At 44.8% G+C, this 18,017-nt stretch overlaps 1 protein-coding gene across 4 annotated transcripts in view; it reads right to left on the bottom strand.

Annotated features, from left to right (window-relative positions):
* TEAD1 (TEA domain transcription factor 1) overlaps positions 1-18,017 on the bottom strand; it is a 157,105-nt gene that overhangs the window by 88,584 nt on the left and 50,504 nt on the right. For 3 of the 4 annotated variants that reach the window (XM_066551515.1, XM_066551513.1, XM_066551514.1), the window contains exon 2: positions 14,918-15,171. In XM_066551515.1, coding sequence (XP_066407612.1) covers positions 14,918-15,065 — 148 coding nt within the window. In that variant the 5' untranslated portion in view covers positions 15,066-15,171. Of the gene's footprint in view, positions 1-14,917; positions 15,172-18,017 lie in introns of those variants that run through there. The other variant, XM_066551516.1, reaches the window with a different exon arrangement.

Here is an 18,017-nt window from a genome sequence, read left to right as displayed (position 1 = left end):
AAAAAATAAAAGCATTTCATTTACCTTCAACTCTACACCTACAGGTGTAACAAACATCCTCCAAAGTCCCTGAGATCAAAAATGAGCAGTTCCAAAAATGTAACCAGGGGTGTCCTGTGGTTTGTAGCATTTTCTCTCCCTCTCTGCTCCCCCTATGATAAACATGACTGGCCTTAAAACAGATTGTCACCAGCCAGAGCAGAGATTGTCTCATCTTGTGAGCACAAGACCTGCTACAATGGAGCTTTTATCCTGCCTGCAGACTTGCAGCACTGCTATAATTCAAACACTGCTAGTAACGATGGGGAATGTGCAATAGCATGAGCAGGGAACTCAAGCAGAGAATAAACCTCTATCAACCAGAAGCTCCGCAGGATTATTGGACTATTGTTGTTGTTGTTATTATTAAATATAAAATTATTATTAATTTTCTATATTATATATAATATATAAATATTTGGAGGTGCCTGGTCTGGCCCAAGCACAGCGTGTGCAAACCCTAGTCCACTCCACAGGCTGAGCATCTCTGGGGGAACCCTGGTCCTTCCTGGGGGCTGCAGGGGATGCTGTGAGCATGGGCAGCTTCCCCAGGAACACACTCTGTGAGCTGGAGATAATAAATACTAAATATTTTTATATATTTATATATTTATTTATGTATAGGTAGAAATATTATTATTATTATTATTATTATTATTATTATTATTATTATTATTATTATTATTATTATTATTATTATTAAAAATAATAATAATTACTCCTGGACTAGCAGCAGTAATACCAGCAGTACTGGCAGCCTTTGCAATCTTCCTGCTTTTTATCCTGAGAGCCCAAAACACCTTCTCATGTCTGTGGAGAGACTGTTTCAAACAGGGAAAGGGAAAGGGAAAAGGAAAGGGAAAGGGAAAGGGAAAGGGAAAGGGAAAGGGAAAGGGAAAGGGAAAGGGAAAGGGAAAGGGAAAGGGAAAGGGAAAGGGAAAGGGAAAGGGAAAGGGAAAGGAAGGGAGGCCATGCATGGTGGTGTGGCTGAAGGACAAGTTCTGCTTTCTGCTCTGCCTAGGATAAAATGAGAATTACCTCAGTCTAGATCAGCCTCTCATCCACCCCACTGAAACTTAGGGGAAAAAAAAAAGATAACAAACAAACCAACACAAATCAAGGATTAATGAGCAAGAAAACAGTTCTTCTCACATGGCCTCTAGTGCAGTACTGTCCTGGTGTGAGGCCAGACACAAGTATTGGATTGAGACACCAGTTAAATTTCACTGCCATTTCAATGACACATCACACCTCCCAGGCAGCCTCTTCAGAGGTGTGTGAATATGTGGGCACACCTCTGTCTAAAGTTCAAACATGATTTAAACACGTCATCCTACACCAACAAAGTGGTATTAGTACAAATCTGAGCCCATTGTAGCTGCCTGAGTCATAGGAGTACACAGCAGGTATTTTAACACCACTGTGATGGCTGGCATGAATAAATCTCAATCTCCAGCATATTATATGGCCACAATAGATCTTCCTCTTCCCTTCCTAACTAATTTATCATGTGGAACCAGCACTCATAGATTTCCCTTGAAATGTTACTAATATAAAGGGAAATGGATGGACACAGCTGACCAGGGTACAGCAGCATCCTCCTAAAGAACAAGCTGGACCTGCCTGAAAGGGCCCAGGTTTGGAGGGAGGCAGGTTTCCTGATGGCCCTGGATGAAGGTCTGTGCCTCTGAGGGCTTGAGAGGATGTTACAGGCAAGGGAACACCACATAGGGCAGTTTGTGAAGCAGGGCCACAGGTACAGCAGTACTTTAAAATGCACTGTATTCCTGGCAAGTCACGTGCCTTAAAACTGGACATAAATCATTGCAAACTTCAACTTTTGTTTCCACAGAACTTATTCAATGTTTTTGGTTCCACACAGAGGGCCCTGTTCAGCATCTTGCTGCCATGGTGCTTTTCTATCTTGACAATTCACTTCCATGAGCAGGCACGTAGCCAACTCAAATGAGACCGAAGGCAGTGAAAAGCCCTTCAGGTAAACAGTGTGATAAGCTAAACTGCAAAAACGAGACAATGTTTTTGTACTATGAGGCAGTTGCTATGGAGACTGTTGCTAATTAACTGCATTCAGCCAAGAGAACAAAGGGTTTAAGGGCAGGCAGGACTCTGTATCTTAGAGAGAGCAATGCATAATGTCTTATGCAATCTGCACATCTATCATATCTGGAATACCTGAGCCTTTGCTTAGGCTGCAAAATACCTCAGTGACAACAAGGGGGGTTTATTCCTTTAAATTTCAACTAATTTTTAGGTAGTTAATGACTTGCCAGTATTTAAAAAACAAACAAAACCCATACTTAAAAGTAACAGGTATCATGAATCAATGCATCAAGTCAGGACTGCACTAAACACTGAACTGTTTTATGTTCATTCAGAGCTACTGTTTTCACAGGGTCTGCATGGCCAGGTTGGGCACTGAGGGGCTGCAGGGATGGCTGCTGTGAGAAGCTGCCAGGAGCTGCCCTCATACCTCACAGAGCCACTGGCAGCTGTGAGACTGGCACTGCTGGCCCACCGGTGACAGGGCTGCTGCTCCTGAGAGAACAGATTTGGGAGGGAGGGAAAAACCCTGGGCAGCTGCAGCCAAAGAGAGGAGTGAGGTGTGTGAGAGGAGCAGCCCTGCAGACAGCCAGGTCAGAGCAGGAGGGGCAGGAGGTGCTCCAGGGGCTGGGACTGAGGCTGCCCTGCAGCCCTGGGGAGCCCTGAGCACAGGGAGAGCACAGGGAGAGCACAGGGATGCTGAGACCCACCATGAGGATGGACATTGAGCAGGTGGATGCCTGAAGGAGGCTGTGACCCCAGGAGAAGCCCATGCTGGAGCAGGTTTGTGGGCAGGACTTGTGACCCTCATGCTGGAGCAGCCTGTTCCTGAAGGACTGAACCCTTCTCAGCCTATCCTCCAGGGATGGGCTGGAGAAGTTCAGGAAGAACTGCTGCCTGTGGGAAGGAATCACTTTGGAGAAGTTGTGTCCCATGGGAGGGCTCCCACTGGAGCAGGAGAAGAGGATGAGGAGCCTTCCCCTGAGGTGGAAGGAGCAGAAGCAAAGGTGTGTGATGAACTGATCACAGCCCTTATGCCCCATCCCCCTGCACCACTGAGGAAGAGGAAGTAGAGAAACTGGGGGCAAGTTACAATAATTAACTCTTCAATCCATTCCTAAATAAAGCTCTTAAAAATGTACCTTGGACCTAAATACTGTGTTTAAATTAAAACTGGCAATTCTGAACAGATAGTGAATAACATCATTTCCAAGGGATCATAGTTTGGTTTAGTTTTCTATTATAACTCCTTTTGATGTCTACAATGCACTGCAGGCCTACAGCCCTCTAGAAAAAGCATGAACTCATCAGAAGTGCTGTGAATCCCAGAGCAGCACACCTGCAGCTCACAGAGTGTGTTCCTGGGGAAGCTGCCCGTGCTCTCAGCATCCCCTGCAGCCCCCAGCAGGGACCAGGGCCCCCGAGCTGCTCAGCCTGTGGGGTGGGCGAGGGTTTGCCCACACACACTGTGCCAGAGCAGGCACCTCCAAACAGGACACAGGCACAGCCTAACTCACCTCTGAAATCCCCCACAGGTCAGCTCTTTTCCTAAGGGGAAGCTGAGGAAAACAATCAAGAGCCCAATAGAAAGACCCTTCCTTTAGAGATGATAAGCCAGTGGCTAAAATAGACCTGCTCTAACACAAAATTTCTTTAGGTCAGGATAAACATGGCAGTATTTTTCCTTTTTAAGTTATTATACACATGATTTAAATAAAACCAAAACTGGGATTTTTTTAAAAAACAGGATTTAGATGCTGTCAGGCTGTAAAGAGTCACATTCCATTTTGAATTTAAGTCCTTACTAAGGGGAATGGGATGAGTTCACACCTCATATGAGGGTATTACCTCAGCAAAGCCTGCTGCACACAGAACACACAGTATATTAATTTACTACATGAAGGCCTAAGGTTTGGGGTTTTTTTTGACATTTTGAATTATGAGGCATCTGCAAACAGATCCTAAATCTGAATTGCACATGGATTTTCCACACCAGCCAACTCCGATTGCCCCTAGACATCCCCTCCAGCATTAATCACTCACCCACACTACTGTAGTTCATATTTCTTTTACAGAAACAGAGGTCTGCAAAATTCTTAAACTCTTGCCTAGAAAACAGGAATTATTACTTCTGTGGCAAACTAAGTTTTAAACATAAGGGACCCAATTCTGCCTTCAGTTATACTGCCATAAATCTTTAACAATTCCATTAGATTTATAACAGTGCAACTGAGGAGGAAATTGAGCCCAAGATATTTTCTAAATCAGTAATTAAATAGCAGAATTTTAGTTTGGCACAGAGTAAAGACCTCTTCGATTGCTTCTTTGGATAAGGCTACATACTTTTTTGTTCCTTGAATAATAATGTTATGAACAAATTAAATCATCCTATTTTCAGCAGCCTCTCTCTTATTCTGTACAAGGACCACATCATCTCATGGGGCATCAATATGGGGCTAAATATTGCCTCAGTTTCCTGTCCACTTTCTCTCTCTCTCTTCTCCATATTTAGACTCCTTGTGGCTCTCCATTATTTGAACATAGTATACAGCACCTCAAAGACCTTTTCTTGTTTGGTTTCAAAGAACTACTGTATTAAGCAAATGTCTAATAATAATAAAATGGCATTTAGTCAACTCCCTTATTACAGGAGCAAGGCATCCTGTGGTCACATTATGCAGAGATTGCACTCTCAGGAAGATGCAGCTCTCCCCCCACACAGGATGTGGAGCAGGAACATGGATTTGCCACAGTTGCCCTAAACTCCCCAAGGGTCACTGGATAAGCTGTGAAAGGACCCCCTTCAGCATTAAAGCTTAGATGGCACTGGGGGGAAGAGGGCTCAATTCCCAGCTCTGCTATAAAACCCTTGATGACATCAGACAAGTTATTCAGTCCCTCTAGGCTGATTTTCTTCATTGGGCAAGGGCAGCTTGTAAAATTTCCTGTCTCGTAATTTTAACAGAAGTGGGTTTTTAATAGCTATTTTACCTCATTATAATTTTTGCTCAGTATTTCCAGCCCTAATGCATCTTCCCCATTATTGACCACTTTGCTGACCTCCCGTGCCAGGCTCCGGGCCGTGCCCTGCGTGTGTCAGCTCACGGGGCTCAGTGGGAGGCTGGAACCTGGGACAACTGCTCCCAAATGGGGCTTGAGGGAGATCAAGAGCCAGGCCAAAGGGTTTTCTGAGCTGTCCCACCTGTTAATGGCACTCCTCTGGCCACCCAGCTATGCAGCTCCAGTGGCCTTTGCTTGCTGCCTGGCAGGATGGAAAATTCTGCGGGCGGCTCCTGCGAGCGCTATCCCTTACAGCAATTCTCCTCAGCACGCTGCTGATTGGGCCTCCTGCAGCTAAAAATACCCCTGCAGCCTAAATATGCAGCACACAATGTATGCCTGCATACCTCACCTATCTAAATATATGCCCACATGCCTACCTAATAACAGCTACAAATATGAATCACACTATTTCTTCACAGAGCGCTCTCAGGGGAGGCTGCTTTCAGTTGTCAAAGCAAAGGAAGGTCCCAGCTGAGAGGTAGCCAATTCCTTGTGGATACACCTCCTGCTCGAGGACTCCTAAATACATTTTAATTGGCTGGAACACATTTTATTCACACACACAAACTATTTGAACATATAGGTATGTACAGCTATTAGGAAACACTTCTTTCACCATTAATTGTACTGAAAGGTTTATTGTTGACAGCCCATCCAAGGAAGAACCAAAGAAATGAAAATGCAATTCTTGTGCAAAGAATTAAATGCTGAAGTTACCAGGCCACATGAAAGCACCTGCTAAAATGATCCAAAGACTACTTTCACTATGAAAAATAACTTGGCATACTCTACCTCACCTACTTCCACGCAGATTACTGCAATATGCTCCCTAACACCTCCAGGCATGTTTTTTGTGCTGCTGTCCCCAAAACTGTCAGGCATCAAAGGTGATATGGTTGCCTACAGAGAAACCAAGACCCCACCCAAGCCAAATCCATCCCTGCCTGTTGGGTCCCTTCCTCCAAAGAGGGCAACCAAACAAGGAGTTGGGTTGATGACCTGATCTTCCTTTAAGGCCTAAACACCTGGAAACCTCTGGCAAGCTGACTGCCCCCTTCAAGGCAGAAAGGAGATCTCAATACAAGCATGAAATCCAGAAAATCCTTGGGAGGCCTGACCCAGCTGGGGATGGCTGCTGGGGGAGGCTGTAATGGTGCAGTTGCAGTAGTGACACTGACTCCTCACACCAGACAAGGTGTGTGTTGGTCACAGTTCCTACTCACAGTGCCTGAGTACCGTGCAGGTAAAACTGTGCTGGTGTTTGACTGACATCCCAGCAATTCCCACAGTGTGCAGTGCCCTCTCAGGGTTCCAATTCCCTCCTGAATTTGGGATGTATTGCTGTCCCTTTTACATGAGCTTTAACAAGCCATCCCACTTCTGTGTCTTTAAAAGAGCATTCATGAAGTGGAATTCTGACATTCTTAACCCAAATTTGTATTATTTTTGCTTACAAAAACACGTTCCTTAGTCAAACAGTGTAAACATTTTTTATGCCTAGAACAAAACCAGAAAAATTGAAGAGGAGCTTTTTTCTACTAACTAAACCATTACTTCTACTGAAAGTCTGTAAACTCTTAATCCATTAGTGTCTAATTTCTTAAACTCAAATTCCAGACTTGAATCATCTGGAAGCCCAGAGCCTGAAGTGTTTCTGTCTGATGCTCCAGACCAAGTGCCCCACATGAAATTGTTTGTAGGAAAGGAAAATATTCATACAATGGTATTAATGCAACTTCTCAAGGGGAACCACAAAAAAAAAAAAAAAAAAAAAGGAAGAAAATCCTTCATGCATCTGTTAGGAAATCCCCATAAGACCCAGATAAGATACATATGAATTTTGAATTGCAGGCCCTTGGGGAATTGTGTAAGACTCATGTCACAACTACCACAGCATTTACTCTCCAAGAATTAGCCCAGGATCCCCCCTTGAGGTGTGGGGTGGGACACAAAGCCACTTCTCAGGAGACTGCATGTTCCCAGAAAACCAAAGATGCAGTGAAATTTCTTTGTGTCCCCACTGCTCCTTGTTTCCCACAGTGTTACTTGTTATCACACCATGGACCAAACCCCCTGAGGGAACAGTGGGAACATTAGGATGAAATTTCCCTTCCAGCATGGCTCAGATGTCTGGTTTTCACCACTCATCTCGCTGGCCCCTAGTCCATCCTGAACAGCCATCTAGGACTTCCCAAATCCAGCACTCTTAGGTGCAGGTGCAAACCATGGTGATGGTGCTGGCAGCTAAGGAGTCAAATTTTGATCAATATTTTTTTCTGTTGCTTGTCGTGTAAAATGCTCCCTGCACTGTTCAAGTCTCTCTCTTCAAAACAAACCCAATATTTAAGTTTTTCACCTCTTCTGCTTCCATAAGGGTGCCCAGAACAAGAGTGTCAACATGGATATAACTTTCCCTCCCCATGCCCATGTTAGGTGTCGGGGAAGATGATACAGGAGAGCCTTATAAATATGATTACCTGGCAAAAGATTTTGAGAATATGGAAACTATAAGTGAGATTGAAATGAAAGCAAGCTTTGAGATCCCTCAGTTACTGAACAACTGGAAAACAATGGTGTGACCAGCTGAAGGTAATGCCCTTTTGATGAAACAATTCCCTCTGCTTGCAGACAGCTCCAAGGCTCAGAGCAGACCCTACAGCTTGGCAGAAGGGGTCCAAAGAGGAGTTTTTAGGGTTTAAAATGTAACACAGTATGGTAATGTAATGATTCTTATAGGCTGTATGGAAATGCTATCGGATTTGTATATTGTACTAGATTGGCTAGTGAGAATTAGAATATTCAACACAGAAGAAAATTTATTGTATTGTAACGAGAACCTCGCTCTCTTACCCTCTTACTCTCTTATCCTCTCATCCTCTCTCTCTCTCTCATCCTCTTTGCCACTGTCCTCTCTTCTCTCAGGCCTGCTCTCAGCTGTGCCTGGCAGCTCCCAGCAGGGCCCTGCACCCGGGCCCTTTGCTATAAACCTCAAGTTCCTGACCTGGCTGCAGAGATCTCTGGTGTCCGTCTGTCCTGACCGTCCTACCCTGGCACTCCTACAGTCAGGCCTTCCTGGGGATGTGGGTCACTGCTCTGGTCCAGGACTGAGTGACATAACTCAGCTGCTGTTTGAGTGCAGACACTTGTACCACAGTCTCATACTGGCCCCATGAAGAGGAATTCAAACCTTACAGCCCATCATTAATGCCCAAGTGGGCCTTACTTGTCCAATTCAAGCTGTCCCCAGGTTGCCTGAATGAGAAGGTGTTTGCCCCAGGAGTGAACCCAGTTCTACAAGGAATGAGATCAGATCAACAAGTCAATTTTCTTTCCTGCTATCTACATGCAGGCTTTTCAATTATCTTGATCTCTCAGTACTGTGCAACCAACTAACACACTCCATCAGCCTGATCAAGGCTGTTTGAACTACCTCCTAGCACGACAGCTATTTCTTAAAGCTGCAAAACTCTGCCTTCTGCAATGACAGGATCACAAGTTCGCCTGGAGAAACCAGTGCTGGGAGAAAAACAAGCTAATACAAATGACACTAGACAACCACCTAAATGTATCCTGGATGTTCCAGTGAGGTTGCATCACTTCAGTGCTCTCATGTTAACATGTGTCAGTTCTTAACAAGGGTATTACCAAAGGAACAACATCATAAAGGAAAGGCACAGCCTTACGCTGCTTTGTATGGCTGTTTAAATGGAATTATCCACTAAATGACTCTGAAGTGGACAAATGCCTGATCTGAACCTGCCCTGGTAGCTTCTACTCAGTTTCAGGAACTCCATGCAGTACCTACTGAGCACTGGCAGCCTGGGGCAGCAGCCATACTTTTGTCTTTCCCATACACAGGCTACACACAACTTTCTGCCATTAAGTTCCCTTTAAAATGGGTGACTGAAGTGAACATGTTTAGTAGAGAGAGGACAAAGCACAAGTGCTAAAAATCACTTTCAAAGGATGTCCTGCTCTTTCTGATGCATAATTTTTCAGCAAAACTTTTTAGTATACTTTCCCATTTCCTTTGGAATACATCATCCTCACAGCCAATGGATCCATGGCTGTGCCGTGTACCTTCCACAACATTACTGACACTTTCAGCTGTGGTGCTTACACAGCCTGCTCCCCAAATAGGAGTTGAGACCCTCATCACACACAGCTCTCACTGTCCCACCTCGATTTTCTCTTTAGGATAGCAGGTCATGGCAGAGAGGAAAAAAAAAAAGAGAAAAAAATTCTCTGTCTTATGAAGACTATGTCTCTTTATCTCAAAGCACTGACAATTTACTCTTGAAAGCCCAAGAAGAAAGATTAAACCCTGTTGCCCCACATTTCAGAAATCCTCGAGATCAAGCAACAACCCGTTCTTTGCATGGGCTGGGCTCACAAAACCAGATCTTGCACGGCCTGCTGATGTAGCAAGAGCATCAGCACATTGCAGAAACGATCTCAGGCAGATTTGCTCCCAACCCAAGCAACTGCAGTAGTGACTTCTCCAGCAGACACCTCTCTGTGGCCCTTCCTGCCCTTCCCTGCTGGCGCGGGGCTCAGCACGGGCGCCACGCGTGCGCCGTGACGCGGCACCGAGCAGGCCCAGAGTGCTTTGGACACTTTTGTTTACAACCTAAAACACCCAAAGAGTGGCTTTCAGAATAGGAGTCCCATCTCCACTGCGTTCATTGGGTGCGTGTTGCTGAGAGAACAAAAAGGGAAAAAAAAAATACAAGAGCGTATCTTTGTACAATGATTGCAGGAACAGATGAATAAACATGAAACCTGATACTTCACATCTGGTATTTCATCACTGCAAATACCTTATTCACATTCAAATATATTTAACACTGTGGAAACTTTATAAGGTAACAATGTCTTTATGGAGGCAGCAACTTGCATGGAACTTTTAAAATTAAAAGTAACGGTAAAAATAATTTGTAACATGTTACTGTACTCTTCATAAAGCTATTTACCTCATATTTTCCTAACAGAAACACAGAAAAACACCAAATAACAGCAGTTAAATAAAGAATCAGGCAAGCCCACAGAATAGGATTTCTTTTGTCAATGTTCTAGTTCAAAGTTCAATTTTAATACCCAATTTGCACAAGGTGCTTTGGAAATGAAGACTATTATTACTCATCATACAAAAATTCTATTATCTGAACAGAAATTTTTATGAAAGTTTCCTTTTCCCTTAACAGTGCATGCCAAGAGATTTTATATATAACCTAATAAACATACACCATCCTGAAAGGCCACTGTGCAATTTCTCACATTAATTAGTACTCATTTTTCTCTGTAAAACTACTAAACAGGCTAAAAAACTTCCTTTTAATAATCACTACATACTCATAAGCACTTTTGTTGTAGAGATGAATACCTTCAATACAAACTTGCAACTGAAAGGCAGTTTACAGGTCTCAAAATTTTTTATGAAATTATTTTCTTGTCTTAAAGGCAAAAAGCCACCTTTACTAAATTGAGGCTAATTTAGCAAACATAACAAAATGTCTGGGGACATATTCCACTTGCTAGCACTTATAGCACTTCAGCATTGTCCCTAGAGCTGCACTAAAGCTCTATCTAAATTTTTTTAAAAAGGGAAAAAAAAGGAAAATGTGCAGACAGAGCCAAATCCCAAATCTAATCCCGTGGTAACTCCAGTGACTTCAGTGTTACACCAGGGATAAAAGTAGGGCTGCATTTCACAGCAGCTTTCATTCTTGTAATCTTTTCCAAAACACTCTCTCAGGAGCAAAGACAAGCACAGGCAAATATCTTGCCAATAAGTGAGTTCACAGGGATTGCTACAAGTTACTAAACTGTCAGCAGTAACAGACCAACAAGGGGAACAAAGAACAAACACAGGACAGCCAATGCCCTCTAATGGGCTGGAGTTTCACTATGAGCTGCATAAACAAGGACATGGAAATTCATTGGAATGGATCTCTGAGGCACAAGGCAAAGCACAGGGCTTGCACCAGAGGATGATATTTGTGTCTGATCAATACTTCTCTTGAGACAGTGCAGATGAAAAAAGCCTTACCAATGCCTTGGCAAGGCAGATGAAAATGTGTTTAAGGACTCAGTCCTTCCTCCATGGCCTACACTGGACTGCTTCCACAAACGGTGTGAGCATCAATGTATAGATGTGTTCCTCTATCCTCCTTCAAGCCTCCACATTTATACCCTCCTCACCTTTTTTTAATTGTCCTTACTTTTAGTCAATACTGTGCTAGGAGCAAAACCAACACTATAAGACCTTCACAACCTCCCTCACAAAGGAAAAGGGAAAAGGAGTGATGGATAGAGCTTTCCTGCAGGAAATTTATCACATGTCCCTTGGCTTTACCATGTACTCCCTTTCTCTCTCAAGAATTTCAAAACTAGTTGCTGGAATTTCTCCATCCAAACCAAAACAAGCATCTTTGTTTCTTACCCAATCATTTCCTACAAATTTAAAACCAAGAGTTTCCTTAAGCTTTCATTTTGTTTTCTGAGGGTTCCTTCAAGGAGTCATAACTCTGGGCCAGCCTGAAATGCTCCTGATCTTGCACAGGTCACAGTTTTGTCTTTGCAGCCTGAGGATGCCCCAAGGCAAGAGCAAAAATGTTAGGACATCCCCTTCTCTCTCCCCAGCCAGGGGCCCCTGTAACCCTTTTCTGTGGGGATAGGATCAAAAGTCTTTTGTTCTTGTCATCCTCTTGCGTCTTAAGTTACATTTTTGGGAAGGCAAGGGGAGAGGGAAACATCCTTCCCTCCTTCATCCGAGGTCTCAGCTGTAGAGGAGCAGCTGAAGTGACTCAGGCTGTCTGCAGAAGTCACAGATGTCCCCCAGTGCCACTGGGGCAGCTCTCCCATCACATCCCTGCTCTCACCCAGGTGGTACCGCAGGCAGGAGCCCCTTGGCCACCCCTCACCCACAGATCCCAGTGCTCTCAGTCCTCCTTGAGCAATCCCCTGGGTGCCCTGGAGCCAGCTGGACACAAACCTCTTAGAAATTATTTAAGGATGATTTTTAGACCACCACAAAGAACAGTGAAGAAACTCTGGCTGCTTGCTTACATGAATGTCGCAAAGCTCTCATTAAATCAAAGGCAGAGACTTAAAATATTTCTTCAAGCAAAATCTCTGCCCTTCTCACAGTCTCCCTCCAAAGATCAAAAACTACAATTGCTTAACTTAATCCACACAGAGTGATCATTATATTTGCTTCCATAAAGATCAGATTTGTTCTGGTGCCCATATCTAAAGGTAATTTCAGTTAGAAAATGAAATGGTGCTCTCTTGACCTTTTGTCTTACGTGGCCCATGAATTACTGACACATTACAGTATCCCCCAACACTATGGAAGCTTGGCCATATTGCAATGTCTCTCTTGTAAGTGAAATAAACTTGGTATGCCACTAAAAGGCATTAAATTATTTTCATTATGCCACACAGAATGTAAAACACTTACACTGTTTTGATTTCAAAATCCTTGGAGAACAATTATGCTCTCAGGGCCATAAGACTCTATTAGGAAGTCCTCAGAAACCTAGCATGGATTCAATAAATCCTCAAACACTACAAAGGAGTCACTCAGTTTGAAGAATGAAAACATGAGTTCATCCACTGCAAAGTCAGGATGTAAATTCTGCTCATACAGTACCCCTGCGCTTCCTAACACATTTCTTCCTGCTCAGTCAGGGCAACACTTTAAGTGAAGTTTGCGGCATCAAGCAAGCATAGCTCCTTTTTTGATTGAAAATTAACTATATTTTATTTAGGATTAGCATAAATAGGAGATGTGCCTATGCTTATGGTGTTACTAGCTACAGTATTAATCAGCAATTAGATATGCACAAATAGTTTTATACATATATAATTCAACAAATGTTAACATTCCTGATTAGGAACCATTAAATGAAATCAGAGATTGTCACAATGAATGGATAAATATGTTAATTTCTTTAATTTATACAATGGCACCAAAAAATGCTTCAAAACACCAAAATGTAGATTTCAGGGGTGACTAGTGTGGTTGTAGGGATGCTGATTTAAAAAAAAAAAAAAAAACAGTACAACCACCCTTATTTTGGCTGATGGGCTGTTCCAGCCTAAGTAAGGCTTTAGAGCACAAATACACAATGAGCCTGTTTGTATATACATGCTTATGTACTCCTAGAAGGAGCACAACCTCCTAATTAGGCAAATCATCTGCCCCTTCCATAGGAGAATAGCCCAAAAATAGCTGCTTCTCCATAGGAAAGCACCGAGAAGCAATCCCAACAGGGGGAAAGGGGCGAGCAGGGAGCACTGCAGAGATTCCATGCCCTGGGGCAGGGGGCGAAGGGGCGAGCGGGAGAACGAGGAGGGGGAAAAGCGAACACCCAGGCAGGAAACCCGGCCCGGGAACTTTCTGCCCATGGCAGCTGAGACGCTTCATCCTGACCCTCTTTTCCCCGGCCAGGACGTGTGGTGTGGCCGCGGGGGTGACACGGCAGCTGCGGAGGGACCGAACGGGGCACCCGGCAGTGCCCGTGGCCTCGGCCGGGCACAGCTGGCAGCAGCTGAGGCAACATCTGTCGGGGGCCAGGCCCTCTGCCCCGCCAGGTAGCGGCGAGTGACGGGGGTATATCCTTGGGGCATTGCTACCCATCCCCTGGCACTGCCATCCATTCCTGGGGCACTGCCACCCACCTCTGGGGCACCGCCACCCATCCCCGGGGCACCACCACCCACCTCTGGGGCACTGCTACCCACCTCTGGGGCACTGCCACCCATCCCCTGGCACTGCCATCCATTCCCTGGGCACTGCCATCCATTCCCTGGGCACTGCCACCCACCTCTGGGGCACTGCCACCCATTCCAGGGCACTGCCATCCATTCCCAGGGCACTGCCACCCACCCCCGGGGCATGGGCACCCACCTCTGGGGCACTGCCACCCATCCCTGGGCACTGCCACCCATCCCCGGCACGGGCACATGGGCAAGGGCTGTGCCAGCCCCAAGGAGGAGTTTGGAAAATGGAAACGAGGAAGGGATGGGGCGAGAGAGAGCTCGGAGCAGCGGCCGAGAGCTGTCACACGAGAGCTGTCACACGGAAATGTCACACAGAAATGTCACACGGAGCTGTCACACGAGAGCTGTCACACGGAAATGTCACACGGAGCTGTCACACGGAGATGCCGCCATCCCTCCGCGGAGCAGCGCGTATTTACAGAGTGTTGGCATCTGATTGAGAGCAGTTTGCACGCAGGGAAGGGGGAAAACAACAGTGAGAAAAGACACAAAAGCACCTCTAACTTGCCTTGTTCATGGGGAGGCTCCTGAATACAGCAAGAACTTTGTCACCTTGCAGTTCAGGACTGCATAATCTGCCACACCACCACGCAGACTGCACTTCCCATTTCCCTGTCTTCACTATTCAGTGAAAAATAGAGAAAAATGCCTGATTTTTTTTGTGTACCCGAGGAGCGACACAATTAAATGCTTGTTTTGAATATTCACATTTGGCCACACTGCGATATGAGGTAACTAATAAAACAATTCTGTATCAATACTGCCAGTGCCAGCAGAGAAGGAAATGGCTTGGACAGTCCTGAACACAGCACCAGCTCAGCTGAGCTCTCTCGGCTTCACAGATTTCTTCATGATTTACTCCAAAAGCACCAAAATCAGAACCAGGAACATTGTGTAGAAACAAGCTGGGCTTTACAGTTCTCATGTTGGAACAATTATTTCCAAAGGCTAAACGTGCACCACTTACCATACATTTTGCCTTCATCTGATAAGATGATTTTCCTCCTCCCACATGGTGGATAGATAGCTAGAGCCTCCTGAAAGCTCTGTTCAATGTCAGGGCTCCAGACACCTTCTGCATCGTTGTCAATAGGTTTATCTGCAGAATCACTCATTCTTTCAATGTCCTCGGCAGGGCTCTCGCTGCCGCTCCAGCTGCTGGGCTCAATGGTGATGGCTGGGGTCTCCAAGCCTAAGCCTGGAGTCTTCAAGGGAATAAACCTGCAACACAAACAACCAACCCAGAGAGGCATTAAAGGCATGGAACTCCAGGCAAAGATTCCTGCCTGCTTCTGATGCTAAGAGAACAGCAGCTGAGCAGTACCAGCAGCAAGGCGAGCATGGGATGCACCCAGGAAAAGCGAAAAATTAATAACCATTCTACCTCAAATGAGCTGAGGTAGAGCAAGAATGCTGGCAGAAGGGCAACTCCACTGCATTTTCTGTTGCAATTACATGAGGGCATAGAGAATCAGATTATTTTTCACAAGTAGTCAAAGTGGGGGAAAACTCTCCAGCCACATTGCATCTGGCTGAAGACTGGCACCCTTAAAATAAAAAGCCCTCAGGCAGGGGGAAATCAGAATACTGCCACTGCTAGAAGGGGAGCACACTGATTTATGCCAGAGTGACCACCAGAGCTTAAAACCATTTGAACCTAAAAACAAAAGCAAAAACTATTGCTCACATTCATCTGGATGTCAGTGGATTAAATGGAATTATAGCAGTGATGCCACAGCTCAATGTAATTAACTGGAAAAAGCTTTAATTTTCAGATGTTACTCAAACAAATAATACAATCAGAATCCAAGCTACATACAAAAAGAAATCTTTAAAATGATAATACCAGAGCAAGGAATTACAAGAGAAGATATATGCTTTGCCTGATTTAAAAGGTCTCTGTCACAGAACCATAGCAGAACAAAAATTACAAGCTTCAAGTTGCTGAATCAATTTAATAAGAAATAATTTAATATAGCTGCACCTGCTCACACCAGCAGAGCTGCAGATCTGTCAGTGTTCCTTTTATATTTTTGAGAGAAATACAACTCTGCTGTAAAGACTTGCTTGAGGCAAAAAAGCTGCTATACCAGACCACGTTCACCTCTTGGTGTAATTCTTTGGGAAGTCAGTGAAATAACACCAGGAACAGATTTCACTCAACATGTCTAGGCATAATGCAGTTTTATTGTGAAAAAAAGAAGAAGTTTGGTGACTCTAACTGATCTAAATGGATGGGAGTGTTCAAACATGCATGCACGAGCTGCAAACACAGTTAAAAATTCACTTTCCTGGCTAAACACTCAAAACCCCTAAACCATAAGATTTTTATTCTGCTAGGGCAGAAGAGAGGGGCTTTCCCTTGCACAGACCTCCATCCTCCACGCCTCTCACTGGGGTCTCAGGACAGGTGAAAAGCAGCAGAACAGCCTTCACCCCACGGAGGGAGAAGGGGAAGGTGTATGTGGAAGGCCATGACACCTCTGACTAAACACCTTTGGGCAGGAGAACTGCCTGAAAGGGGAAATATTTACTGCAGCCCTCACCAGCCAGCCAATCACTAGAGATAACCAAAACCTGACGGTCTGGTCCGGTCCCTTGGAGGCCAAGGTGTCTTGCAAAAAAACAGAGCTGCAGCTGGGGAACCTGGGAGCAGGCTCTCACAAACCAACAGGACCAGTTTGACATCCAAAGCACAGGGTATTTCCACTTCTCCAGGCTCTAACCCGAGCTCAGAGGGATCAGTACGTGTGAAAGGGGCTCCCATGAACTCGATTTTCCCCGCTTGCCTGTCTCTACAGAGAGGCATTGCTTGACTTTGCATTGGTTGGAACATTCCAGCACAGCTTAGGAAAACGTTAGTGCCTCCCCATCCTAACAGCCAGGCTAATCACTGTCTCAAATGCCTTTTAATAACTCATAATGAGGGAGCAGATGGATTCACAGGGAACCACACACGTGTAATGGGTGAGAACTCTGGCCAAATGCACCACTTAATGTCCAGGAAATCCAAAGGGCACAAGATTTTTAAGTTGTCATCACACAAAGGGAGATGTAAACCTTGGTAAAATAGTGAAACTCTGTCCTTCATAATCCTCAGAAGGCTGAAGGGTTGATTCAAGCCCTGGAAGAGTTGAATTTTTTATGCAAGATTTACCCAAGCATGAGCACAGCGATACTGGGAAACTACTGACAAAAACAATCACATCCACTTAAGCCTTCACAGAGAAGGGGAATCTTTGGTAAATGAGAGGTAATTGAATGTTGATGGGGATAATTAGGGGGAGGGGTCAGTTTTATTGCAATAGTGCAGGGGAAAATGGCTGCTGGAGGATTTATTGGCCTCACATGACTGAACCACAAGGAGCATTTCAGCAGAAGACAGCAGAGGGTGGGACACATCACTGGCTCTGTTTTCCAAAGGTGACTCCAGCAGGAAATCCTTCCCTTCCCTGAGCCTGTGGCTTGCATTGCACAGCACAGCCACAGGCAGCTTCTGCCCAGCTCAACCACCCTCTGCTTACAAAACCTGCCACAGTCATAGCCTCGAGTCCCATTATCATCTCACAAACCAGCCCTTGTTATTACATTATGCTGAAATAATAATTAAAATGCACACGGAACACAGTGAGGCTCTAAAGTAATTAATGTTACTTGATAGTCATGTCATATCTTGCGTTGTGTTTACGGGTGAATTTTCACTTACGTGCTATCTCCCTTCCCATTCCTCTTTACCTACTTGGATATCATCTTGAGGCACTCATAGCTACTATTCCAGCCTCTAAAATGTAAGATAACCAAGTGTTCCTTGCAGAACATCTCTACAAGAGGGGCGTGGAGCAGCCTGCTGGAAGAAAACCTCTCATATTAAAGGTTATTTGGAGCAACTTCCATTTTGGTGAATGCTGACAGGGCAGATCAAGCCAGAGGGCCAAGGAGGAAAAAACCTTGTATGACAACTGCTAAATGGCTCCCTCTTACTTCAGGAAAAAAATGAGCTAACTCAGTTAATCATTTTCAGCTCAGTCCTATGTATCAAAAGGCAATTCCACCTCCTCCTCAGCTTG

Source organism: Molothrus aeneus, chromosome 6 (assembly GCF_037042795.1).
Source record: "Molothrus aeneus isolate 106 chromosome 6, BPBGC_Maene_1.0, whole genome shotgun sequence".
NCBI classification, from domain to species: Eukaryota; Metazoa; Chordata; class Aves; order Passeriformes; family Icteridae; genus Molothrus; species Molothrus aeneus.
This window is presented reverse-complemented; position numbering and strand designations above follow the sequence as displayed.